Source organism: Drosophila simulans, chromosome 2R (genome assembly GCF_016746395.2).
Source record: "Drosophila simulans strain w501 chromosome 2R, Prin_Dsim_3.1, whole genome shotgun sequence".
Classification (NCBI taxonomy): Eukaryota; Metazoa; Arthropoda; class Insecta; order Diptera; family Drosophilidae; genus Drosophila; species Drosophila simulans.
In genome coordinates, this window is record NC_052521.2 from 20254645 (window position 1) to 20282513 (window position 27869).

The 27869-nt window shown below is 43.7% G+C and overlaps 5 protein-coding genes and 1 long non-coding RNA gene across 6 annotated transcripts; 1 reads left to right on the forward strand and 5 right to left on the reverse strand.

Moving 5' to 3' along the window:
• Positions 1-87: 87 nt before the first annotated feature.
• LOC27208010 (probable 60S ribosomal protein L37-B) lies at positions 88-524 on the reverse strand. The gene has a single exon (XM_016183633.3). The coding sequence runs from the start codon at positions 412-414 to the stop codon at positions 145-147; it is 270 nt and encodes an 89-aa protein (XP_016029200.1). The 5' UTR covers positions 415-524; the 3' UTR covers positions 88-144.
• Positions 525-1303: 779 nt separating this feature from the next.
• Positions 1304-1958, reverse strand: LOC6735821. The gene is made up of 2 exons (XM_002082695.3): positions 1826-1958; positions 1304-1767 (listed from the first exon to the last, which is right to left on the reverse strand). The coding sequence occupies exons 1-2, from the start codon at positions 1834-1836 to the stop codon at positions 1542-1544; spliced, it is 237 nt and encodes a 78-aa protein (XP_002082731.1). The 5' UTR covers positions 1837-1958; the 3' UTR covers positions 1304-1541.
• Positions 1959-2609: 651 nt separating this feature from the next.
• LOC6735822 (putative gustatory receptor 59c) lies at positions 2610-3943 on the reverse strand. The gene is made up of 2 exons (XM_002082696.3): positions 2869-3943; positions 2610-2809 (listed from the first exon to the last, which is right to left on the reverse strand). The coding sequence occupies exons 1-2, from the start codon at positions 3901-3903 to the stop codon at positions 2651-2653; spliced, it is 1194 nt and encodes a 397-aa protein (XP_002082732.2). The 5' UTR covers positions 3904-3943; the 3' UTR covers positions 2610-2650.
• Positions 3944-3948: 5 nt separating this feature from the next.
• Positions 3949-5668, reverse strand: LOC6739496 (putative gustatory receptor 59d). The gene is made up of 2 exons (XM_002076357.4): positions 4318-5668; positions 3949-4262 (listed from the first exon to the last, which is right to left on the reverse strand). The coding sequence occupies exons 1-2, from the start codon at positions 5335-5337 to the stop codon at positions 4110-4112; spliced, it is 1173 nt and encodes a 390-aa protein (XP_002076393.1). The 5' UTR covers positions 5338-5668; the 3' UTR covers positions 3949-4109.
• Positions 5669-15581: 9913 nt separating this feature from the next.
• LOC123327079 lies at positions 15582-17793 on the forward strand. Its single transcript, XR_006541536.1, has 3 exons — positions 15582-16311; positions 16367-16377; positions 16439-17793. It is a non-coding gene; the product is annotated as an uncharacterized LOC123327079 (long non-coding RNA).
• Positions 17794-25354: 7561 nt separating this feature from the next.
• On the reverse strand, positions 25355-27508 carry LOC6735823 (kinesin-like protein Klp59C). The gene has a single exon (XM_002082697.4). The coding sequence runs from the start codon at positions 27350-27352 to the stop codon at positions 25475-25477; it is 1878 nt and encodes a 625-aa protein (XP_002082733.1). The 5' UTR covers positions 27353-27508; the 3' UTR covers positions 25355-25474.
• Positions 27509-27869: the final 361 nt, after the last annotated feature.

Sequence of the window (27869 nt, forward strand, 5' to 3'; positions counted from 1 at the left end):
GTACCCTTCAGAGCACCAGGTCCACTAGACTCCATGCCAGATTATAAGCTCCTAACCTCAAAGCATAATTAAAACACTTTGCAGAACTTAAGGGAATGCGTTCATTCGGCTTTTATTGGGCTTATCAAATACTCCTTTCGCTACTTAGTTGGCTCTTTTCTTGGTGGCACCTCCTTCACGCAACCCGTTGCGGAAACGACGCCGCAGATTCTTGAGGTACCGCATCCTCCCGGTTCCCTGCGCCTTGCGACCCTTCGCCTTTCGGGACCAGTTGAAGGATCGGGTCTTGGCCGCGGGATAGCCGCACTGGGAGCACCTCGACTTCTGCAGATGGTATGACGAGTTGCCGCACCGGCGACAGATGGTGTGCGTCTTGTTGTGGCGCTTTCCAAAACTAGTGGTTCCCTTGGTCATCTTTCTTCAAAATGGCCAAATGATGTGCAACATAAATTCCGGAGTCAAAGAAAGTTCTGCTCTGTAGAACAATGCCAAGCGAAAAGAAATATTCTGGTGATGATACTTTAATGATAGAAACCTTATAAGCTAATTTCGATTGTAAACAATCCTTATCGATGATTGAATTAACAACACTGGGAGCAATGCACTAGATGCTCCTAAGAGTATGTGATGTAATGTTTATGTAATGGGTTTATGAATTAAATATCATAGGGAATGCGGAGAATTCGAAAGTTGTGGCCTTTTTTTTTTGCGCGTTACATCGATTTTTAATTGCAATTTGGTTTTGCGTGAATATAAACATAATGTACATAAGATATGTGGTTAAAAATGAAATAATATAACGCGCTCTATGAGTTCGATTAAATCTCTAGATCTTTGTTTGAAATTCCCGAAGCCACTATCACGTGCCGTGACATTTGCCAATTGCTGCGAAATTGCGCGCAAATTATACCAATCTGCCGTCGTAATCATTGAAAACTTATCAATTTTCCCCAGACGGCGTCGCAATCGCAGGGACCTTGGAAAAATGAGGGAAAATCAAATATTTATGATATGTTTGAGCAACATTTTGCTGCCGCTGTTGCCTGCGGGAAAAGTAAACTGCAAGTTCTTCCTTTTCGGCTGCATTTTCGTTTGCCTTGGCATTTGGATTTATGTGCGTGCCGTTTGAAAATTCAATTTAATTCTCATTTTTTCCTGCCATCGCGGCCGCTGCTGTGGGATATCCTGTGAATTTTCGAATCCTTCGTCGCCCTGCTCCTTAGCATATCGACTAAGTTATGGTTTATCGGGAATTGTGTTAGCTGTGTCGAAATTCAGTTTTCTGTGAGCTCACACAATCTTCAGAAGAGCCAAATTTCATGAATTTAATATCATATCATAGCACGATCTTAGATGTTTGCATAAATATTACAATTTTTACACTCTTAGGCATCGTTTATTTTTGCTTTATACATTTTTTTGTTTGTTATTCTTGTGTTTTGGAAAAATTTGAAAAAGTACAAATGGCAATTGAAATGAAATATCGTTAATAAAAAGGTGGCTGCCTTAATATCGTTCATCTGTGGTGGCTGCCTTAAATGTCATTTGCAGTGTCGATAATCAGGTTCATGCCAAATGGCAAGATTTCGGGCCTTCAGCTCTTCTTTGTACATCTCATCTTCGCGTTGGAAAAGCACGGCCATTTGGGAGTGTCTTACCCTTTTGATCAGTTTTTGCATGCACTTCAGTTCCTGGGTAATCGGCACTATCACCGAATCCATGGGACTGTTTTTTCCGCCGCATTGGCAGTCGAGTTTGGCAGCAAGTCTGGAGAAGAGGAATCTCGGTGTCTTGGAACTTCTTAGTTCATTTTTGAGTTACTTACATATTCGACATTTTGAGTTACGTATTGTATTGTTTCTTTGGTGACAGTTTGTTCGATGCTAAATAGAAGTTTGCCCTTTTCTGACTTGTATGTATAATACAAATTGTTATCCAAATGAAACGCACACTTTTATTTCCCTAGTCATGTACCAACCAAATAAATCCTGTTCGTGAAGTATGGCATCTTGATTCCTTCACGATCGATAAACCCTGTTGTTGTTCAAATATGTTGCATTGTTACCCCCAACAAGCCGCTCCAAGTGCCGCATTGTGTGTCCCACGATAGCGACGAGGACTCCTCGTCCTGGCTCGGTGGCAATGCATTATGCTAAAATGTCTCCGGTTCTGCCTGCCTGTCTGTCCGTTCCAGCTTCCCATCCCGATGCCCATGTCGATTCCGAATCCGAATCCGATTGCAATCCCGGATGCTCCGGCAGAGCAGTGTCATGGCCTGTTGTTGGATGTCGGAGCGGGATTAAATTGCGACTTATGCTAAGCGAACTGGCGGCGAGGGGCAAATTGAATGGGAGCTCGTTTATATTGCTCGAATTGCGGCAAAGTATTGATGCTGTCGCTGGATTTGTCACTGTCGCCGGCAGTTTCCTCCTCCTTTCCAGCTCCTGCGACTGGAGAGCTAGGACCAAGTTTATAAATGCCTGCCAATTGACAGTACAAAGGAATTCCGGCCAGGCAATTTCCATTACCAACTGTCTTCTGTTCCACTGGCAGTGCATGAAACGGCCATTATCGGTTTTCTGCGCCCAATTATTGCGATCTCTAGTTTTATTGAATAATCAAAAAATATGATGTGCTTTATTGGTACTAATTAGGATCCATCGTTTTGAATTTCCCACTGAACGAGAACCATAGTGTGAGTGATGACTGAGCTTAGCATAGCGATTAGACGACCACGTTCCATTTTAAAGAGACCCATAACGTAGAACTCATGGCGGTTACTGGCCAGTTGCAGTTGGAAGTCCTCAAACTGAAAAAATACAGATTAAGTAAAAATCCTAAAAAGGGGAAATCGAAAGATGAACTTACGGCTGCCTCGAGTCGGTTGTCCAATTCCCGATTGAACAGAGTGCGATCCGCCAGCACTCGGACTAGTTCGTCCTGCTGATCGCGAATATGAAACCCAATGTTAACGGACAACCAATTGTCCATGTAGAAGGAAGCCGTGGATAGGACAATCAGCAGAAGACCCCAGTATGTGGAGCCAAATCCTGTGGAGCTGTACAGGATGGAGCAGACGCTGAAGTAGATGGAGCCCATGGTGGAGAAGAAGTACACCAGGCTCATGCTTAGGCTCTGTATCTGGAAAAGCTCCGACATCTCATCAAGTCTGTCCTTCAGAGTGTAATGCCTTTCGGCAATTAGATCTAGCTGATCTGCCAACGAGCAGCACTTAATCGAGTAAACTCCCCCTCGCCGATTGCGAATGGAGCAGGTGCATTCAGCTTGGTGCACCAAGCATCGCAGATCTTGGAGCAGAATCTTGTAGAGCCCAATCACCTGCACCATGGCCAAGTAGTACTGGCACACGATCATGTTAAAAATGGTGGTCAGTGTGGCCAGTATGCTCAGTTTGACTATAAGGTCAGCAGTGATGCGCTTTCGTTGCGCACTCACATCCGATATGGTGTGCAGCGAATCTGACAGGACACAGAACACAAATTTAAGGATAATGCTGCGACGATACCATCGCCCTCGAACCACTTGAGGTCTATCGCGAACTAGGGCTAGTATCTGATTCCACAATCTAATGAAACGGCAACGCTGATACCATCTGGTTATCAGTGAGAGCAGAACTGCCGAGATTCGAACTGCAGTCATGAGCAAAAAGAAGTACTCATGCAGATATCGAGCCGTTATGAACTCGGATTTCAGCGAGTTATTGCCAAGACTGAGCAGAATCAGCAGAGTGATAAGGCTGGCGTTATGCACTGCTGCATAGATCGTAGTCCTACGGGTGGCATTGGCTTCTCCAGTTAGCCAGTCCACCTCGAAGTTGGACACTCCCACGGCAAGGCCATACCAGTAGGCAATGAGCAAAATCGTCTTCACCAAGTCAACCATGGTTCTCCACTGAAATTGAACTACAACAGAATACTCAGCAATCACCACGTGTCCAGTTCAATGGCCATGATTAGGCCTATGGGAGGGATAATTACTATGTGATTGATTGCATGATGAAGAAATTAAATGCACGCTACCACGATTATAAAAAATAATAAAAATCGCACTTAATATTGTCCCTAACAAAAGTAATTTATCCTAAAGTTTTAGAAGTTTTGCACGTCGTATTGAATGAGGAGAAGGGAGTGTGTTAACAGGGAGTTGCCCACGGCAAAGGATGTTCCTCGACCAAACTCGAATAGGCCGTACATTTGGAGCTTCAATGGATTCCGCACCAGGTTCAGAGCAAAGCTTTCAAACTGCAAGGAGTTCAATTAAAAGTGGCTATCATTATAGAGAGTTTGGAGCTCTTACAACCATTTCCAGTCTGTGATCCAGTCCAGGTTGAAACAAAGTCCGCTTATCAAGCATCTTAACCATCTTATCGTGGGCATCCAGAAGGTAGAACACATTAAACGCGTTGAGCCAGCAATCGAAAACGTAAAATCCGAAGTAGGCAATGCCACAAAGAGTGATGACCATGGGCAGGTTATTCCCAAGACTGACATGCTTGCTAATGCTGAACAGCAGATACGAGGTGCCCAGCATGTTCAGATAGTAGGTGATGACCAGGCAGATCACTTCGCCGTCGTATGCCGTTGACAAGTTTTCGATGAGCTCCTGCAGGTCAGATTGGGATTTGGCTATGCGCTCCAAGCGATCCGCGAGGTAACAACACCTGGTCACGAAGACGCCACTTCCGTTGGGAACCAGCGACTGGGATTCGTGCACAATCGCCTGAAGATCCTTGTTCAGAAGCGCATAGCGTCCTCGCACACAGGCGGTGGCCACAAAGTACTGAGTGATGATCACGTTTATTATGGCCGTCAGACTCAATATGGCCCAAATGCGCAGAGCCAGAGCGATGCTCAGCCGATTCCTCATCATGGCCAAGGTGACTATGACTTGCAGTATCTCCGTGACTGTGACGCAAAAGAATTTGCTAACGATGCTCCTACGGCAGTACTGGATTATCCGAGGATTTCTCTGACACAGTCTCCAGAATGAGTTGAAGAGCTCCATGAAGGTGCGACGCTGCGACCATCGACTGACCAGAGCCAGGAAGACGCAGACTACGCGGAAGCCGGCTATGACCAGGAACACGTATTCGTGAAGGGAATTGGCGTACTTCCACATGACGGTCACCACACTTTTTCGCAGTGTATGGTAGAGGAGTAGGGCAAAGATAAACAAGTGTGTGCTGACTGAAATAATCGTAGCTTTTCTGGTAACTAGCGGTTGACCCGTTTTCAAATCAATCTTAAAGTTGATTACGCCAGTAAACCGTCCGTAGGCATATGCGACTCTCAAACACAATTTCACCAGGTCAGACATTGCGGAGTACTGAAGTTCGTTGCAAGTGAATAGCTCGATTCAGTTTGTCTTCTGTGGTAATGAGTTGTGGCACCCAATGATATCGTATCATCTTCATTCAGCTAATGTAATAACACAACCAAATCGATTGACTCAGAGCACTCACGTCCCAAGTGTTTCTCTTTAATGTACTAGATTGTAATTAAGGACATCATTAGGTATTTGCTTTTGGAGTAATGCAGAAAACATGTTTGTAAATACAACTTGATTAGCTTTAATACTTATTCAAATCCTAGAAATGCTGTACGTCATATAGGATCAGTAGAATCGAGTGCATAATTAGTGAATTGCAGACGGCAAATGCTCCCAGCCGATCGATATTAAACAAGCCAAAGCAAGTCAGCTTAAACGGGTTTCGAGCCAGGCTTAATGTGAAGTTCTCAAACTGCAAGTATATGTGTATTTATTACTAAGCCAACTTCCATTGTCAACTACTCACAGCTGTCTCCAGTCTTGGATGCATTCCTGGCCGAACCAAAGTCCATTGATTCAGTAACTTGACCATTCTGTTATGGCTGTCAATGAGGTAAAACACATTGAACACGTTTAGCCAGCTGTCGAGGTAATAGAACACCACAAAAGCTATGGTATTTAATATAGCCAACTTGGGCAAGCTGGCTGTAAGCGCTTTGTACTTTGATAAGCTGAACATTAGGTAAACATTTCCCACCATATTCAAGTAGTTCGTGCTGATAAGGCAAATGATCTGAACTGTGTAGGTCGTCGATATGCGTTCAGTGATCGTTTGTAAATGTGATTGGGCTCGAGCAATTTTCTCCAGTTCATCTGCCAGATGGCAACATTTGGTCACGAAGGTTTCACCTTCGTTGGGAACTAAGGATGCAGATTCGGCCAAGATCGACTGGAGTTCCTTGGCTAAAGTTCCGTAGCGTGCTCGTATGATTGCCATGGCTATGAAATACTGCGTGATGATGACATTGATCGTGTACGTAATGCTGATGATAGAAAAAATTCGAAGTGCCAGTCGAACAGTTAGTTGATTTGAAGCCACAAACAAAATCATGGTCATCTGAAGAACACCGAACATTGTGGCGCCGAAGCACTTGCTCACAATGCTTCTACGGCAGTACTGAACTAGATCTGGATGTCTTAGATAGATTTGGCATACAGACTTGAACAGCCACATAAACCTTCTTCGCAGACACCAGCGACTGGCCAGAGACAGGAAAACACAAACCATGCGAACGTCCATCATAAACCTAAACAAAGTGTCCTGAAGAGTATTGGTCTTTATCCAAACTTTGGCAACCAGTTGCCTATCCAGTATCTGCGAATACAAATACAGCATAACTAAGTTGGCAACAGCTGCAGATATTGTAGCTCGCTTTGTTTTTCGGACTCGACCCGTTTTGAAATCCATTTCGAAGTTCAGCACTCCAGTGAAACGCCCCGTATAATATGAGAGAAGTAGACTCCATTTGACTAGGTCAACCATTGTGGACTGCGTTGAATGCTCACAAATGCCAACGAATATTTTGTTATAACAGTAGTATCTTTAACTATTTAATTTACTAAATTGGCAGGCTTATTGGCTTCATAGGAAACACAATGGTACTTAGGAGATATGATCTTAAACTATACCATCGTTTCGAAAGTACTCATTTAATGGTCCCTAGAGATAGTATCTATAGACAATAGTGGCCAATATATTTTCGTATGTCACTTAATTCCCACCTAAATCAACAGGCACCACATGACCTACCCACTGGGCAAGGATCTGGTGTTAGCCATCTTGCACTGCATTCTTGCTTTTGCTTGCAGTGAAATTCCGCAGCTCATGGCTTGACAAACATGGCCCTGTTTCGAGAGGACAAAGATGCTGGAGATGCTGCTGATGTGGCAGAGGCGAGCTGCCATGCCCGCAGAATGTTTGCTCAACACTTATTTTTAGTGAAAGACTCGGAGGCGTGTGCGAAGAAAGGAGGTCTAGGTACAAGCCTGTGAATGCCTAGCTACACAGGGAGAAAAGTAATAAATAAATGGTCCGCCAATACTATTTATATGTAAAATACATGGTGTATATTACTGCCTTCCCTGCTTTTTAACTTTAGCCGCCCTATTGTCTGTTCATTTTTCACACATGGCTTACTTATTTTTCTAAGTGCAGCTGCAGTGGAAACTGAAACTTTGTCGTTCTCGAGAGCATTTTAAACAGCGGATGGCCCTCAGGTCGTCATCTGCGGCTGATGCCGTCGAAAGTCTCGAGGGTTTTGTTATGCTGGGCTGCATCTTATCCATAATGCAGGTTCCGCTTTCAAAATGCACTTTAAATGCACCATGCACCAGGCCACTTCGCGCTTTAATTGAAATTTGATGTGGTCGCGCAGGGAATGCATTTTTATAGTTCTGCGTTTGTCATTCTGTCAAATGCCAACAAAATGCAACAAAATCCACTGCTGTCGCGGAATTTCGCAACCAACTGGTGTCAAAAATGCTGTGAATTTAGGCGACAAATCAAATTGCAAAAAAGCGCACGCTTTTAACTCAAAAATGCAAACCGCCATGCAAAAGCGGAAGCGGATGCGTTCAAACTGGTTTCTGATTGTGTGAAAATTCAATGCCGCACTCACTCAGAAACTGTTGCATACTTTGGGGCTTGCATGTCACAGGAAAATGCACTTCCATTCGACGTTAGTCCAATGCAAACGGATATCCCGGTTGATAAAGTATTGCGCAGATTTCAAATGAATGCCACATAGCATAAGTGCGGATTCGTCTGGAATATACACATAAATACATATGACCATATTCCGATCACCTCCAAATTGACGGAGCAGATTGTCTTGAAATGCCTTTGGAAAACGACCAACTTCCCCACACCTTATTAGTTTAAAGTTTCAAAAGTCATCTAAAAAGTTCTGCTCCATTCAAACCAGTGCAGACGACATTAATTAATATAAATGACTCCAGTTTCTAATGTTTGTCCTGTTCCGGCGGTGCTAATCACTGCGACCCAGAGCCACGAAACATGTCGCGTTTGTGGGATGTCATTAAAAAAAAGGAAGCAAAAGTGCCTCTTACATTACAACCCGTAATTTTCGCGTATTACTCGAGGCTGATTGAGCACCGAGGGTTTTGGCCAAGTGGAAATGAGGAAACAGTGTGGGAATCATATGCACTTAACATGCAATTGCGTGCCAAAGACGAGGACAAATTTGCCGGGCTAAAAATGAAAACATTATTCATAAGCAGTCGACGACGCCGCCATCAGCATCGGCATCGGTGGTTTCAAGGATCCCCAGGACACCCCATTCAGTGCCACCCAACTGAGGGGCAGGAGCTCCTCCGTCTGGTCGTCGCTTTTAACTATAACACATAGTATCCGAGCACTAACGAGTCCAGTGCTTGGGTAACTGTAAACTTTACGTGCCCACATATTGCCAGTTTGCATACACTGGGAAAAAACAATGCCACTTTATAAGAATAAATTAGAATCATTTTAAGTTTTAGTTTTTGTATTAATACAAAAGCTAATATTAATCCTTGTAATGAATGACATTGAGCATAGAATACATTTCTAATTTAAATGCATATTCATACACACGAAAATGTATTCTTTAGCGGAATGAGATTTTTCTCTTACTGCACCATGTCATGGGAATGAGCTACGAGTGGCCTCGTCATCTTAGCCGTAATCAGAGGCGATATCAAAATCCCCGTGTGAGTTTCTAATGAACTGGCATGCCCGGAGTTCCTTGCATTCGGTCCAATTTATTGAGCCATAAAGGTGTCAAAATGTTCTCGTACACCCGCACCTCGCCATTCATTCATTCATTGTGAATAATTAGGAAGACGCTTGCGTGTGGCCATCCCCCACCTGCGGCACAACCTTTGGCATCAACATAAAAAATCTCATTAGGCCAAATGTGTATCATAATGACTTTCCATTTACCTTTGCCTCCGCCGCACTCCTTTTGCCGGCTTATTCCCCTTCGTTTTTTTGTTGTGCCCTGTTTGAATTGGGCTTGCTAATTCATTAGAGCAGGTGAATGAATGGACACGGAGTTGGGTGTAGGGATAGATTTCTTCAGTTAATCATTGACTCAAGATTACAGTTCTCCCTGAGCAGGTAGTTAAAGAGTTTTATTGACCAGCAATGTCTTTAGTTTTCCTGTAAATTAAGCTTATATTCATTTGAGCACAAATGAATGCCATGAATCCATTATTCGCAAAGCTTGGTAGCTAGATTGATTTAAATTTTTACTGGATAACAAGAAGTGATTATGCGAGAGTTTTTTCCTGAAAATTTGGCGTTTGTAACTCCATCATCATTAGCAGTTTCCCCTTTTTTCCCACCAGGGGGCGTATTCGCTTTAATTACATGCTAATTATCAAAGAATGACTTGGCTGAATCGAGTTGAATGAATTGCATTTCTGCTTGTTATTCGTTTTGTGGCCGTGTGCCCGATTAATTTGCCTAGGAAAATCCATTCTCCTTCAATAAAAAGCAGGAACTGCAAAAGCGGATGGAAGTCTATTTGCGGCCATCTAGAATCTAGACTTTGGAATCCAGCAGCAAGGAGGAAATTGTCAGCGGTGAGCAAAATTCTCAGCCAAATTGGGATCAAGTTGTGGTTGGACTTGGGCTCGAGTTGTCCTTGAGTTCTTGTCGGACATGGCTTCTGTTCGATTTCGATGCTTTTGTGGTCAGTGGGCCAGTGGGCGAGTGGGGAGTGAGTGGTAGGAAACACCCACTTTTACACCCTCTAAAGGATGCTCTGCGTACCCTTTTCATGCATCGTGTGAAATATGCGGAGCACTCAGAACGAAGAGCGCTCTGCCCGGGGGCAACTTTTGTTGTTTGTTGGCCAAATTGTCGTAAATTAGTTTTAACACCTGACCGAGTGGCTTTTCGAGTATCTAGCACTGTTCGTGTGTGTGTGGGTTTTCCGATTCACTCTCAACAAGTTTCCTGGCCACTTTGTCCGTGGGCGAACCCTTCCCCTTCTCCTACAGTCGGACCTCCCTTATTTGAACTTTCATTTTAGCAAATGCCAAATTTTAGGTTAAGCTTTGATTGAAATCCTAGACTCACCATTTAAGCACAACGATTGGTTTGATAGATTTTAAATTTTCCATATCGAAAATATCTGAAAAACATAATTATTATGTAATTAAGGCTGGAATTTAATATCTAGAATGCTTACCGTTCTCGGGTTCTGACCTTGCCATTAAGTTTGTGGTGTGTGAAATAAGTGTAATCGGCTTTGTTTAGCCATAAACTATGTGCGAACATAGATTTTCAATTAAATTGAATGCGGAAAATGCCTGAAAATGACTTAGGTGGAAGATGTTCTTGATCGAACTTGCGGTTTGTTGCTGCTCAAGTGGTTTGGTTTTCCAACAACGGTTAGGTTTCAACCGGCGGCAGCTTAAAGTCACTTCCTGGTTTTTCCCTCGGTGTGCTATTTATGTATTCACATGGAAAATCCATCTGTGCGAGCGACCCCAGCATCTCGATTATGCGCTTTATGCCTCATCATTAATTACAATGTACTCGCCGAGTCTGACTTTCTCAATGGCTGACTTTCCTTCGGTTTTGGTGGGACCTTGCCATTCCACTCGCAGTCCTCTTGTTCTTCGGCTTTCCATTGCTTTCTGATTTTGGCTCTTCGAGCGCTGAGGTAGCCGCCATTTTCCGGGCTATTCGCATTCATGTGTGTGTGTGTGTTTGTGTGCATTTTTCATTTCCGCTTTGCCGCTGCGGCATTTCCGTTCATTTTTCACATATTTTTACGCCGGCGAGACGATGACTACACGTGCGCGAGTGTGTGTATGTGTTTGGGAAAATGAAAACTCGCCTTTTTTGTCGTGGCTTGCAATTCATTTTTCATGTCACCAGCTCCCTCGGCTCCCTTGTCGCCAGGATTTGCTTTAAGGCTTTCGGTAATCCTTTTAGAAATTACATTTTCGCACCCTCTCATGCGCTGGTTTATGCCTTTCTCGCCCTCTTTTGCCAACTACAATGTTGTCAATACTTTCAACAATGAGATGAGGCATTCACGTTAAGCGTTTCACCTGAGACCCTCAGCAGCATTCCAGCACAGAAAGAAAGCAGTCAAAAGTGATAGATATTTAATAGTCATAATATATGGGATTCTGGTCTAAATCTTCGGGACAACAGACTTTAAATAGGCATAAAACGGAGTTGTAATTTATTATTAAATAAGTTTGGAAACTCAAGTGACGCTTTCTCCCGGTGTAGTTAACGCCATGGTATTTCCATGACCCTTCAAGTGGAAACTATTTAAGTATTGCCTGATATTTTGCGGTGTGCAGGGCGGGATTTTAGTGCCGGGGTCCTCCGGTTCAGCATGAGCCACTGATTTGGGACGGGCCCAAGAAGTCATAAACCACTCAGTGGCCAACTGGAAGTACCACAAATATTTGCCGCTAACCAACTTGCCGCCAGCAAATCCCGCTGTCCTGTTGGTCCGATCTCTGCACATCTCACGTTCGTTTAGTTTGGCTGGTTTTATGTGCTTTACTCTTTCGCCTTTTGATATATGGCCATTGCAGGCTTCGCTTTTCCACGTTTTCACGTTTCCACCCTTCCAAATTGCCTTTTTGCACAGGTAGGTAGCTCGCTGTGTGTGTGCGTGTAAAACCGAAAGTGCTGCCATTTATTTTATTGCCACCTCAAGAGGAGCAGCAACTTCAGCTGTCCGGCGATGAGTAAAAACTTTGAAAGCCATAAAATAAACTGGAACCGAACAAAACTCGCACAAAACAGAAAAAAACGAGATGCGGAAAAATTGGTAAGAAAAGAAAAGTGACTCAAATGTTGTATTTTTACAGTTTTGGATTTGTGCAGCGCTTCGTGTGTTTTTATGATGGGATTTTAACGAAATTTGCTTGTCTGGCGGGGCGATTGAATGGCTCGGAAAAACCAAAAAACCCAACGCCATCTGATGCCTGGCGAGATGATGCAGTGGCTCAAGGCTCGTTGTGATGGGCTTCTGTGTCACCGGGACCATCCTAATGGGCAGCTTATTAGGGGCAATCAGGTGCACTTGGCAGGCGATTGTCTTGACCTCGGCATCCAGACTTTGCCTTTGGAGTTCACAGCCAGATGGGATCAAAACTGGTCAAAAAATGCGATTGTTTGGGTTTTGAGATTACAACAGAGTCTGGTTGCACTCAATTATACTATTTAATGCATACGTACAGGTTTTTAGGGTTTTTTTGTACCATTTCCCATTCATCTTTCGATTTTTCCAATTTATTTTCCTTTTTATGCTACTTTTCCATGTGACTTTTAAGCCACAGCAAAAAGTTCAAGATGAGTCGCCCTTTCAGGCTAATGAATTTGTTGAACTTTGGGCAAACAAAAACGATGCGCCAAAAAAGCCAAAGTTCCGCACTGATTCACTTGACTTTATACGGTATAAATATTAGTTATATGAGAGAACTCACACAACAGCACACTGTACTCATAACCCAAAAAAAGGGAAACAATTTGATGGTTTTTGTGGCCAAGTTGGTTCGCCAGCTCATGGGATTATTATTGAGTGTAGACAAGGGGGCGGGGGGCGGGGCGGGGCTTGCTTAACAATTTAAAAGGCCCTAATTGACAGCATTAGGATTGTGGAAAATTGACAGGCCCCCGAGTCAGTCGAGGCTCATAAGTATGCTTTAAAATGTTCTCGGTTAGTTTTTCCACTCCTCGGCAGCTGAAACATTTACAAATATTTTATGAGCACTTAACTTGGGACACTCACGCCCCTGGATAAAGAAAGTGTGGATACGAGGGGGTAAGATTGGGGTTCGGGGCCTGAGACACGCAATAAAAAGTCAACAACGGCTTGACAGTGGGGGGATGTGGGTGCGGAGCTGGCGGGGAATGGTATCGGTGCTATCGGTGTCCCACATCCACCCATGGGGACCATCTCGGCGGTGGGCGGGATGGCGATGCCTTAGTCAGGACAAAAGTTGTGCGTGATGCTGCTGGCGGTGATGACGATGCAGCATGACATGTTTGCCAAGTCCCAAATTAAATCAATTTAATAAGCTGTCAATAATGCAGAGTAGCGAGGGACAGCGGCAAAGTAGAGTGAAGTGAACTGAAGTTAGTTGAAGTGTTCAACACAATAGAATTCACAGATTGGAAATTCAAGTGAAAGGTCGTAGAAAATACAAAAATATCGCAGTACGAGTCATACAACTCTCTTGTTCGATGATAAATGAATATAAACTGGCTTTAAATGAACTGAAAAGCAAATAGCAACTTAGAGATACAATTTCATTAGTGATTTAAATGAAAGAAATCCAGGTATGCAAGCCATTTTTCACACATATTGAGCTTAAATTCACAAATTCCACACAAAACACAGCCCATGTTTCAGGTGATTGCATAATAAATATTTCTGCTAATTTATCAAGGACCTTGCTGAATGTAAATAGCTGCGATTACACTTGGCCTATTCCGTTTAATAAAGGCAGGTGTTAATTTCATTAGCTTTGTGGGCATTAACATAACTTGCATTCACATATGCATAAATACATTCGGCTGGGCCTATTAATAGAAACGTCTAACGTGTTTGTGTCATGCCAACTCGTATGTACCCAAAAATATTTGGGTTCATGAAACTCCATACCGATTCCCAATTTATTCAGCTATCAGTGTAGGCTTTAAGCTGCTGGGCTGCAAAACTGAAAAAGGAAAGTCGAAAGGCAAATCTTCGCCAGGTGAGGAGTACATACATATGTATCTATCTTCATGGCAACGTACGATATTATTCCTTATCTCGGGACAAACGTGATGTTCCACCAATGGTCGAGCTCCTATTCTCTCACCTTTCCTCCTGGCTCGTCCTGTTGCGATTTCCATAACTATAAATATCGATTACCTGTACAGGCAGGCATTGCCCCGAGTGCTTAAAGTCGCCATCAGACTCGCCCACACAGGAAAAGCTACTGAAAACCTTTCGCATATACCAACATTACTTTCTAATGTTTCATTTTCAACCAAGCTATACATATTTTAGCATGTCTCGCAGCAAGCAGCTAAGTTTCTGCGACCTGTAACATGTAAATGTTTGCGTTAGCGACGCTGCACTGTATGCCCAGATAGGCAAGACCGCCCACACATGCGAAGTACCTCAATGGGAAGCAACTTGAGGCTGTCATTGTTTTCTTCCTCCCTTTTGCTACTTTCTCCGCCTCGTATCTGTGTAAGGCTTTTGTTTTTATGTGCCAGCTATTGCCCTTTCCCTTCCCCCGTTATCCCGCTCACACTCTTACCTGCCTTATTTCTCTCTTTGACAAATAAATTGACATGCCACATTGCGATAGCGACGAATAAAATTCTCGCATAAACTCACACTCCCACACTTACACCCACACACACACACCCACACTCATGCATTCCTAAGGAAAAGATGGGAATTTTGGACTATGCGGTAAATATTTTCACGGTTCTGCGCTTCCCTTCTGTTTAGGTAGCATTAAATAAATAATGGATTAGACATAAAGAGTAATTACACTAATGTAGCTCATATTTCTGTGATTTAGTGATTTGAAGTATAATAGTAAAGATACTGATAAAGAAATACATGCTTACAATGTTCAACTTACTAATCATCTTATCTTATCTGAAACTATAGATGATGTATAGTTGAACATTTGTTTTGGTTGTAGTGACACATTATTATCTTATACTTCGGATTCGGCGCAGCGTCAACCTGCATAATATTTATTTTTCCAATTAAACATAATTTTTTTAATATTTTCGATTAATTTCATACCAATCGTTGAAGTTAGGGTATAAGTTAAGGCCACATGAAGGTGACGTACGTGTATCGACATCGACGCCGTTTAGAGGCGACATCTGAAGGTTGCTCCGAACAGGATGTTGCGTGGGTTCTCGACCCAACCTTCCGTTCATTGGAAGCCCACTTTCTCCGCCCTTTCACCTGCTTTCTAACTGCGTTCTTTCTTCCGCAACGAAAACAATGAAATGTCAGGCACGTACGAAAGAAATTCGTTTACTTCGACTGTTTTCCTTTTTTCTCGTCCGCTTCTTCCACTCCTTTTCCCGCCACTCTTTTAGACCATTCGTGGAATTTGATTACCCTATCAAAGGTAACATAACTTTTATAGAAGGGCTTCTAAAATATTATTAAACATTTTGGATCTAGGAAATATATATAAACAATTTGTATTAATTTTTACTTCATTGCCAGATTGTGCTGAAATATCAACTTTTTTGTGAGGGTATTTAGAATTCACCATGTCCCATTCCCAATTGGTTTTTTTTCCCTCGACCAGCTTGGCGAATTTGACGGGCAACGTGAATGTCGGCGGCAGGAAAGAAAATAAATATGCCACAATATGTTAACGACAAGTCTGCCTTGGCCTCCAGTCACCTGCCACGCCCCTTGCCGGCATTAGCACTTTCGGCTGCCTCCGCTAGGTGAACTACGTGCCAAGTTATACTTTCGGCTCTGACTGTAAATAAATATTATTAAAGCGACACTAAAAAATTGTATTCGATTATTCAGCAAGTGCTAAGATAAATGAATGGCCATGGGGCTGGTGGAAATGGGCGAGTGGCTTACCACGAATTATGTGCAATAAATGGAATGTGACAGCATAAATCATTACAGCAGATAGCTCTGTTTCCCTGGCCCAGTGCGCATGTGTGTGTGTGTGTGTGTGGGAGTCCTTTTCCATTGCCGTTTCGCCCAAAAGTACGCAATCATTTTTCAATAAGCTGTATTAGCTTGTCAGCCAACAGATGGCGTTGCGTAGGAGCCGCTTGTAAACACATGCAGATACATAGATCACCATATCAATGCTCCAAATGGGGAAAACATTCAAATATTGTCTCCGTTACGAAATCGCCGGCGGCCGATTGGACCGACCAGTTGTAATTCGATCGTTCGTTGGTGTTCATTGTAGGGGGTGTTCCCGGTAAGGATATCTCATTAAGCTACAGCATATACTAAAGAGAATTACTCTTTTACAGCTTAATTGGAAGTAAGTAGAAGTGAATCGGGTTGTTTGAATTCGTGTCCTATGACTTACCGTGCTTATTAAGGTGTATTCAATAGGTTGAAAACCGCTCCGCTGGGAAATCACTTCTAAGAACTAGTTATCGCACCATTTCCCATTTGGACGAAGTGAACGGACAAATTGCAATCACAACGTCCGCCTATTTGCGAGGACGATGCAGTTGCCAATTGCCGAAAAAGCTCCGCAACGGTTGCCAATAAGTTTGGCAATCAAGTCGGACTTCCCCTGCGCGGCCGAAACCGGCCATAATTACAAGTTAATGGTGTCCGCGTGTAAGCTGTTCTCCGTTGGCCGGAGTACTGCGCCCTGTTGGTAATAACTTTATTAATTACATCCTCGGACTTGGCAAGACACTCGCAAGGACCTCGGCGTCCCTTTTTCGTTCCTGGGCAACAGCTGGCCTCCTTCGGTTCTTGTGTGCGCCTTATTAATTTATTCAATTTCCCCTTTTTACGGCCTCCCCAAGTGAATTAGCAGCTGAAAGTGCTCTCAGTACTCTCACCGCTACTTCGTTTCCCTTTCAGCAGGAAAGTAAGGAAAGTAGTCCCTGAACTTTAAATGACTTCCATTACTGCACATCTAATCTCATTTTTTGGTGTAGCATAAGTTTGTGAATATTGAGTGAAAGGGTTTCATACACTTCCATGTCACGAGTACATCCAATCACAAGGCATTGATTTAAAAGGCTTAACTGAGGCGTGAATGGGATTTTCCTACCTTTTTTCGATAAGAGCCACCAGTCATATCCACATAAATCACCGAGAACTGTTCTTCAAAAGCGGCATCGCATCAAAGACCGCCGACTGGCGCTTAAGCTCTGCTTCTGGCCCCCCGGGTCCAACTTTCCTCTCTGCTGACTAAATGCCCACCAGCCTGTTCACATATGGCAACTATTTGCCCGCAAATTGGTATAAATGATGGTGGATTACGCCAAATGCTCTCCATAAATAAGGATTCCCAATGTGGGAGGAATGGGAAATGAAAGATAGAAATCAACCAAAATGAACTATACTCTTTTTATTAAAGAAATTCATAACAGATTCTTAGATAACAGCCTAGATTTTGCATATTACATTTTAGCCTTGGAATCTATACTTATTGCTTACATTTAAAGTTAACAAAACTACAAATTTAATATAAAACTATGGCAAATTGCTAAACAAGCAAATAAGATAGCGATCTGTTCGTAGAAATGTGTGTACCCTTAGCCGAAAAGGGTGTGTGGCAATCCCAAGGCGAAAAATTCCCCCGAGGAAGGCCAGAAAAAGCAAAACGCAGAAAAGTAGGCAATGATTTTTATTAATTGATAAGCATTTGCAACAAGTTGCACAGACACAAGGGTAAACACCAGCACTCACACACACACACACGCTGTACATATGTGTTCGAGTTAAAAGTCCTTCTGCCCGAACTCGTTTCATATTTGAGGTAGGATTTATCAGATCAGATCATCGCATTGCGATAGAGTCCATGAGGACTTTGTGAGAATCTAGTACACGAGCTGAAAGGAAAATCAAGGTGGGGGAAAGGACTAGGATTCTCGAAAGGCTACATCAAAGCAAGTGGAATTTAAGGTCCGAAATAGCAGAGAGGGGGCCAAAAATAACCTCTTAAATAGTAGCTTGGAAAAGTAGAAAGGATTTCTATGGAATACGATGTATGCGTTTAATTACCGGGATGAACAGAACCATAACGAAGATAATTAATCATTTTTACCAACTAATTAATAGAAAAATTCCAAACTTACTCGAGGCATTCACGGCTGACTAATTTGCAAAGCTAACAAAGAGAGTAAAGCGGGGGAGAAAAAATGCATTCTTCAAACTTACTCAATAAGAAAAAAAAGACAAGTATTTACTCCTTAAAACTTTTGTCGAAGTTTGCGCTTTTTTTTCTGACCCCATAAGGCTGGCAATATGGTAAGCAGTTCGGGCCAAGAAAAATGTGCACTTGTCAGCAGAAGAAAAGCGTCGAGGAAGGAAAGCAGCGAAGAAATCAAGGCAGCCCTAAGAGACTTCAACTCGAAGCAAGCCAAACAAAACTGCAGTCGAAATCATTAAAAAAATGAAAGCGTAATTGATAAAGGGAATGCGGGCTGGCAAAAAAATTACGAAAAATGGGAAATAAGTGGGTGGGGGGTAGATGGGGCACGAGATGCCGCAAGTCTACAGCGATGACATCGTTAAAAGTCTACGAAAGTACACTTCTCATGGAGTACGCCTTCCCCAATTTGCCCCCGAGTTTCCCCACTTTCTACAGTTTCCCCTGTTTTCCCGGTCTCTCGCAGCTTTTCTCTCTCTCAAGTGACTATTCAAGTGCCGAATTAGTGGCCACAAATTGGCCTGACTTCGGCTGAAAAGAACCAAAAGGGAGCCGGGGGCAAAGATTCATTGCAGCCGACGAAAGATTAAGGAATGTGTGGTTAACTGTTAGCAATCTTGGCGAATTTAACTCCTACTCACACTGACCTCCTCCTCCAGCTGGAACTGCTGCGCCCGGAAAAGCTTCTTGTAAAATGCAAATGAGGGAAATATTTTGCCTCCCTTCTCGGCTACGGCCAACTGAGTTATTTGAGCAAACCAAAACGCCATTTTGTGGGTATTTCCCTGGGAAACAAAAGGCATTCGCTGCAGTCAAGCACTACTGACCCCCAAAACACCCTGGCCCTTCAACCTTTTCCACGGTACTTAAACCGAGCTAACAAAAAGTTCGCTTTATTTTTCCCTTCTATTTGACTTCGCCTCAGCCGGCTAAGAGATGGGAGCCCAAAGGGATGGGGCGGCGGAAGATCCTTCGCTGCATAAGGCATTTGCATAAGTTGCTGTTAAGCTAAACCCTGCCCCCAACTTTTTTCGCAACTAAAATTTTTGTTTTCGCAATTGTGGCGAAAAAGCGGCGGCCGCAAATTAAATCGTCAGTGGCGAATGGAATAAAATGGAAAAGTTTCTCGGTGTAAAAATATTTGGTCGACTGGGTTTGCATATCCACACCAATTGCGTAAAGTTGAAAGATGTTTTAGCATTTGAAGTTTTCCAAGTTGAAGTAAAAATCAATACAACGCTTTCTGTTCTATTTTCCCATCTTCCAGTTGTTTTCAATCAAATTCGATCGAATTAAATTAAGTTCCTGTGTCTTATATATGTTCCACTGGTATCAATAAGTAAACCAAATCCCTGCACTTAATATTCGTTGTGTGCCAAAGTTTTGGTCTAATTAAACACAGAATAACAGCTAGCACCGCTTCTGGGCCCTGTCAGCGAAAGTGTCTAACAAAATGCGAGTGGTGAGAGGAAAGTTTTCCACTTTCCGCCGATAAGATAGGAATCCCCCACTGGCCAACTCTGAGCACGCCCTGTCAATGCCAAGTTCAAGTGGTTCCTCCCCTATTTCCAGAAAGGGTAAACAATATAAAACAATGGATACGGCGGGGAATGTCTAAGGGCCGACTCCAATCTATACATATACAAAAATGAAGACGGAAACTTTTTGATTATTTTTATGTGCTCACATTATTTTCCGCTGCTGTTTGCACTTTATTAGGTTTTGACAAACGAAAGGACTTTGCTACTTTCTTTCTCAGCTTTTTCCGCTTTCCCTGGACCGGCTGACATATGAATATGCTGTGTGTGGAAGGGCGTTGATTGCCGTTTGGCCAAATTATGTTGTTCGGGGGCCAACAACAAGTGCCAAGCTCGTAAAGTTGAGCCCACAACTTTTCTCCGGACTGCCCCCCGCAAAGGAAGTAAATTTGTGGCACCGAAGCGGGTCAATAAAGTTCCGCCATCGCCAACGCCATCGCATCTTCCGTTTCCGGCTGGAGTTTAATTTTCTGGTTTATTTTTGTGCCTTCATTTCGGGCTGCTGGCTTCTGCTGGAGGAAATCAATAGCGGCATTTATTATTCAACGGCAAACAAGAAACTCAAAATCCACTCGAATTCCCCGCCCAAAGTCTGCCTTCTTTTTGTGTGTATCCCACACTCAAGGCCGTCGTCGTGCGGGCCAAGGTTGCCACAAATTAAAATTATAAAAAGAAATCATGTATACGCATTACGTATAAATAAATTCATACTTGAGCGATACTTGTGCTTGTACTTGTGCTTCTGCTTGAGTTTGAGCTTGTGCCTGTATTTGTGAACGTATTTCGAGGGGCTGGCTCAAAGTCACGCGATTGTGGCCCAAAGTCAAGTGCCTTGCACAAGTTGGTTCACTCTGCCAGCTCGCCTGACTCTTCGAGTGCGTTTTCCATTTAATTACTGTTTTGTGCCGGCCTCCTTTTCCTCGTTTTCCTCCTTTCCCGCCACTCTCGCTCTTCTGGCTTTTTACCAGTAATTATATTTGCAACTTGGCCCAATCAGTCGGACGTGATGTAACGGCCAAAAGTTATTTTTGTTCTATTGATTGGTTTTCAATTAAAGTCCTTCGGGACCTTATCTCCACTCCCTTAATGCGCTATATGGCCAGTTGTTTATTTTGCTTAGATTATTTATAATAACCTTTTCAACTCACTTTTAATTCAATAATAACTGGGTCCTATTGGTGAAGCAAATTTACAAGAAAATGTTTAGAGATTTATTTTGGATATTCACTAGCATGCCATAAAACTAAAACCAAATATTAAAGTTTCTTTGCTGACAAATATTGAACGTCTATCCGAGAAAATCTACTAGTTCACAGGGGAAATGAAAAGCAAATTGCAAAAACATGTATTTTCTGCTATATTTACTTTAAGATTAAATATTAAAGCTAGAACAATATTTTTGGGTAAATTATTATTTTCCATTGAACTGAAAACCCGAAAAACTACACCATGAAGATATTTTCCATCAGGGAAAACTCTGCTCCACACGCAGAGGTAATTGACTTTGAAATGAGCTCCCCTTGGCTGGAACTTCAGATGCATAATCCACTTACCCTTGGACATTTTGGGGCAATCAAAGGTGCCTGTGCCTGTGCCTGCAACATGTTCGTTTGGAGTGCTTCCAAGCAGCCAGACACCGAAATTCAGTCATTATGAGGTTGGGGAACCGTAATATCCGAACACATCCTTCCTGCTTGGCTGCTTTCCCGCCCCCTTCCCCTTCCCCACACCATCGTCTCTAACTGGAAAAGCTAGGAAAAGCGGCCACGAATAGTTTCGGGCCGTTGGCTTCTTTTTGTCATTTTTATTCTGCGAATATGTATGTTTTTCTTCGCGTTAGAAGAAGTGTCGCTGGGGTTGGGGTGGGAAAATTCGAGTCATGTGTGGCAGACATGCATAATTCAAAACGTGGCTGGGAAACTCTGTTGCCTGTGTGTGTGTGTGTCGCCACTTTTTATGTTGGTAACTCGTCTGTGGGGACACTCGCTGTGTGTGAGTGTGAGCTTGTGTTTATGTTTGTGTGTGGGCTAACGCAATTTTCGTATGCAGAAAAAAGCGAACAAAATGTCACCGCCTTCGCCTTCTGTTTGACATATTTTTCACACAACGTCTGCTTGTTAAATTGTTGGCGGCAATTTTGAGGTTAGCGTGACAAACAAAAACACACAGACACACTCGCTCACTCACACATGTGCATTCGCAATGCCATAATAGTGCAACGAAAATTATGCTTGTTACGTTCTAGCTGCTCTTGTTTATGGCCAAAAAGAAATAATATATTATGAGCAAGCAAATGGTATACTTTCAAATTTAAACCAACTGTCAGTTAAGCTGATTTGCTGCTATTGATCCGGCTTAAAGGACAAAAACCTTTAAGATGATCAAAGAGACATCTAGATTTATTCAGTTTGATGGAGCCTGCACTCGCGCAACTAACAGCTAAATAATGATCCTGTGGAAATTGAAAATAACCCAGTAGTCCGCAGCACATTTCCGTGTTGATCTCACACCATTTTTAATAGACTTCCACCGACATCTGACAGGGTTAGTAAATATGCAAAGTTGGTTTTTATCTTGGCACATTTCTCTGCAACGTTTTCCATACACTGGCACGCGAAAGTAGGAAAACGAAGGGGGGAAAATTGGTGAGAAAGTAAGAGACAGAGCGAGAGAAAGGGCGAGGCGGGATTGGGAATCGCTTGCATGTTTAGCACTTGACGGCTTAATGGCGAACAATTTGGGTTAAGACAAGAGGCCACGCCCCCAGCTGGACTCGACTGGCAGAGAGGACTGGCCCGGATTAAAGGATATAGCTGGGATGTATGTACGGCTGGGTAAGGGAGCTTAAATGGGGACATTTCAATTATTGTAAGAGGCCTTTAACGGAGCGCCACCAAGTTATGGGAACTTAATTCCAGCAAATGTTGAGTTACAAAACAATTAAACCCTTTCGATTAATCCCTTCCGCAGTGGAAAGCACTTGGCAGATGAGAATCGCATTTGCTGCAAAGCTGTTTTTCCAGCAATTGTAAATCGAGACATAAATAATTCGCCCCCAGCCAAACCAAGCGGTTGAAGCGTCGACATGAGGGACACAGGACTCGAAACCAAACCGTGACAGGACCCATGGACCAAAGCCACCCACTCGACCAATAGCCACTGGCCAAAACAGCACAAACTACACGGTGGGGCGAAAGGATTGAGCCCGGAGCTCAACAAACATGCAGCTGCCAAGAATTTATTGCCTGGACAATGACAACGACAACGACAAGGACCGAGCAGGACAATTATCATTGTAAACATTTTGCCATGACTTCAGCAAAATGAGGAATGGACACCCGAAGGGGGAGAGATGACTTAAACTGCCATTCAACCAGCTTTTTTGCAGGTCCGTAGCATGTGTGCCAAAGCTTACTCCTTTCTATTTGCTTGGGCAACTGCCAAACCGAATTGCTTGAAAATTGAGAACTATATTTTGTGTCGAATAAATCATAACTAGTTAACTAGTGGCATCAAGGAAGCTGTCTATTTTTACTAGAAATTCATAAAAAAGGGCTAAGTTACAGAATTTATTAGTTAACATACGATTTCCTTCAGATACACTGTGCTCAAGAAGCATTTAAAGATTTCGAAAATGGGACTTAATTATCCCACAGTTTCGGCGTTGATAATGGATCAAAACTTGCTCTCTTATGTTCGGCTCTTATCACTGATTCCATTTGGGATACATTTCTCTCAATTTTCCAATAACCTACAGCTGCAGCCATTAGTGCCTCTTACTTTTCCGAATGCCGCGAGCAAAGTTTTCCCGGCCAACAGTTTCGGTTACATCTACGAGAGTTGTGAAGGAAATGCGATGGAGCTGCGGGCGCTTCAGTTGCAGCCCTCCAGTTGGAAAAGTGCATTAGACAAAAGTAATCGATACTCGATGGCGGAGCAACTATGCCAAAATGCTTTAAGCCTTCAATCAGTAGATGTGTTTGAGTTATTCCCTCCAGTTCGCCACTTTATGGGGGCGGAGATTTTGGAAATTTGTATAGAAGCCGACGCCAAGTTTACATTTATAGGACTTATCAGTTTCCCCAAATTGAAATGTTTGCACTCCGCTGAATCTACACGCACTTCCTTCCGGTTTTGTTTACCCGTCTTGAGCACGTGTGTGTGTCGGTGAGTATCTGTGTGCTCATCGAATTTACTTACTTATTTAGGTAGCTATGCTAATGGCATATTAGAAGGCGGCGCGGTGGGAGTTCCGGCACCCCCATCATCCCGTGGGCGACGTTTCTATAGCCGTTTTAATGCCAGGTTAGGTAAACACTTGCGAAATGAATTAACTTTAAGCCGCAAAATTTGTACTCCTGTGTGTGTGTGCTCGCACGCATGTGTGAGTGTGCATACATAAACGCTCGTAATTGTTTATTTACATAACTTGACATAAGATTAAAGACGCTTTTGATTAACGATGCGAGAGACAGCAGGGACTTGAAATTAAATTGCAAACATTAAATGGTTGACAGGCTGAGATGGAAGTCGAAGGTGTGTTTTCCAGCAGAGGAATAAAAAGCTTTAACTACACTTATGTACATACGACGATTTCACATTTTTATTCCATTTTACAATATTAAACGAAAACCAACGGAGAATCATCTACATAAGGTATACCAGAATGGGAATGAAGGGGCCTAGAAAAGCCAACGTAATTTAAATAATTGCCTTTTGCATTATGCAGATCCCAAAATGCGAGTGACAGCTTTTTAGGAGCATTTTTCTGCGATTTCAATTAGTGTCAAATGCGCAGGAATAACAAAATTTGCTGCTTCATCCATATTCATTCGTTTCCCGAGCATTTATGTGCGGATTTGCGCGAAAATGCCAAAAAGTTAAGCGAGTGGGCGGGAGAGGCGGGGCGTTAGGAAAAGCCGCCCTAAGCCATAATTTAATATATTGACACAAAGCTTTGTCGTAAGACGTGTCTTGGCACCATCATAATCCCCAATATTGTATATTGACAGCTGTCAAAGGAGCCACTTCTCCACTTCCCACTTCCGCCGAAAAGCACGAAAAAAGCCACAGAAAAAGTGTAGGGAGCCAGTAAGTTTTTGGCCTAATGCGCAACTATGCGGAAAATATTTGCGCTTAGTTTTGGTTCAGCCTAGGAAAATGTAGTCGCACACTGAGCCCACTGCTACGTGTGCTGGTTGAAGGACACGAAAGTGGGCCAGGACATAAGCCAGGGAGCAGGGCAGGTTGGCACACAAATGAACTGGGCCAGAATGAAAAGGAGCCAGTGACAACTTTAAGACGCCGAATTACACAAGTGCGTCCTCAATCGTCAGCGAGTTCTCTGGGCCAAATTCAAATGAAGTCTTCTTACAATAGAGCTGCGTTGCTAGGTTTCACTTCATTTATTAGGCGAATATACATTTTGAGGGCTGGAAATACACAATTTGGCTCGTTTTACTTACTCTTCAGGGTGGTGATAAGTGAATTGAGTTAATATATATACTTAAAGTTCATTATGTCCATCAAAAAAAGAAATAATATATATCAGATTTCTAGAATAAGAAATGCACTCCAATACATAATGTATATCAAATCCCATTTCATTCGTCTACATTTATTAAGTAAACAAATAATTTTGACAATCTGTTTAATTTGAATAACTTGCTGTAGAAATCGATAAGGCGTATGACTTCTGAGTTTTAGGGAAAGTTGCGCCCTCGGAATTGTGCCAGGGACTTGGCCAGCTCCATGGAAACCTCCTGTGGAGAACGTCCCTTCCTCTGGACCAGCTGCTGACCGGATGTGGGATAAGTGGGCTTAGGTGTTCGATTCTGGGATCTGTTCAAGTCGTTCGTGGTGTTGGTGGGTTGCTGCGCTTGGTTTCCACCACCTGGCAGCGATGTGGAGGAGGCAGATGGAAAGAGTTGCTGGGTGGGCGACTGGCTGACAATATCTGACATGGAAGTGCTTCCAAGGTTGGCATCCTGCTTCCGTTTAGAAAAGATAGAGTCCACACTTAGTTCCTTCACCCGATCCGCATAACGCAGGGTGTTCAAGGTATGCTCCACCGAATGCAAGCATGGCGAGATCATGGCTATCATGCAGGTTTTCACCTTCTTACCTCCGATGAAGGAGTCGCGGAGCACTTGGGTCAGCTTGGAGCCACGGAATGGCAAGTGACTCGACTGGCGGCCCAGAGCGCGAATGCATTCCTTGAGGACCAGCAGCGATTTGTTGATCTCGGATCCCTCCAGGCGCGTCACCCGATCCGCCGAGCTGTTGTCCGCTCCTCTTTCATTCCCGGCCAGATCTATGAGCGAGAATTTCCCGTGTAGCTTCTCATCCGTCGCGGATCTCAGCACGATTTGGAACACCGCATGCGATCGGGAGGACTTGGAATTGGCAGAGGTGTGACCCGAGGTTCGGACACTATTGCCCAACTCGAGTAGGGCCAGAACATCGTCGGTGTTCTGTACTGCATTCTGGGTGAGGCCCACCACGTTCACCTGCTGGTAGCTGTCCTCCAAGACGCGCAGTTGTGGTTTGCCAGGCATCAGGAGATCGAACACACGGCTGCCGTAGATCTCGAAGAAGCTGCAGGATACTTTCAGATTAAGCTTGTTATAGGGAACCGTCTTCAGAGTGGCGAACACGTCCATAGCGGCCATTCCATAGATGCCATCCATTGAGCTCTGATGCCGTCCGGGGAACTGACCACCCATCGTGTGGGTCTTGCCGCTTCCGGTTTGTCCGTAGGCGAAACACGTGGCCATTCCGCCATCAAAAATGTGTTTTATCAAGGGTCGGGCCGTATATTCGTAGACCGTGGCGTTTGAGCAATCCTCGTTGAAGACATAATCGAAACGGAAACTGTGATTTTCCAGAAACTTGACCAGGTTCACATGCTTGCGGGGCTCGTGGACCACCAATGTGTGCTTGGACGGAATGCTGACCACATCCTGTTCCCGATCAGCCAGCTCCTTGCGCCTCAGTGGTCTCTTCCTCACACAAACCATAATTTGGTTGGAATTGACTCGATCGTTCGTGGTACCACTTCTCACCGGCTGACTCTCCATTTGCTCGCGCTGCACTCGTATCATTCTGGCTATTTCCCAGTTGGGATTTCCCGGATCTTCGCTCTTTCCCTGCTCCCGATCTTGACGAGACCTGGCTTGTGCCTGACGCCTCCGTTCCCGTTCTTGTCGCATTCTTTCAGCCTGGTGCACCACCTCGTCCTCTCGAGCTGGCGCCTTCGTCTGCTGGCGGGGCGCGGCTGTGGCCAGTCCAGGTAATAAGCCCCCAGCCACTATGCGTTGTTTCATTGAACGTGGCGATATGGAGGCAGTTTGATTGCCCAACGGCGCATTGCCACTGCAGCGGGGCGGGTCGAAGATATGAGGATTCATCAGGACCACCAGCTCCAGGGGCAGTTCCTTACCACGCACCGTATGTCCTTCGGGCCACTCCACCGTAATCAGGTTGGAGTCACCGCCCTCCAGCTTGATAATCTCCGCCAAGTGGACTCTGCCGTCCGAGCGACGGATGAAAATCTTCTGTTCGATCGACAACTTATCCATGGCAGCAAATCAGTCAGTGCGACTTTCCTTCGATTTCTGCAACAAATTTGCTTAACTGCTAATTTTCACCAATTGAGCGGGCATATTATTTAGGCCGAGTTCTTATTTGGTTTTATGATTTAGGCAGAAAAAGGAAGTGACAGTTAATGCAAGGTGTGTTGTGATCGATTTTGCTTTAAGCATCTAGAGATCTAAATGCTATCGAAACTTTAAAAATCATTTAAAAATTATACTCAATGTCGTCGCTTCGATGCATTTGGTAACTGCGTGTGAATGAAACACGTAGTTCTAGGACTCTATTTCTGGTCTTCCCGAGCCATTCCAGTGATATCTGTTCTGGCGGGGATTGTTTTAGCTATTTGTTCAATTTGAGGGCAAACAACAGGCAGCAGCAATAACCGAATCAACAAACAACACCATTCCGAGAGCCTCTCTCGTCAGCCGTGCTGCATGTCCTGTGTGTATTCTATTTGCCAAGCGGGCGGGGTCCTGAAATGAAGCATTCTTTCGTCGAAAG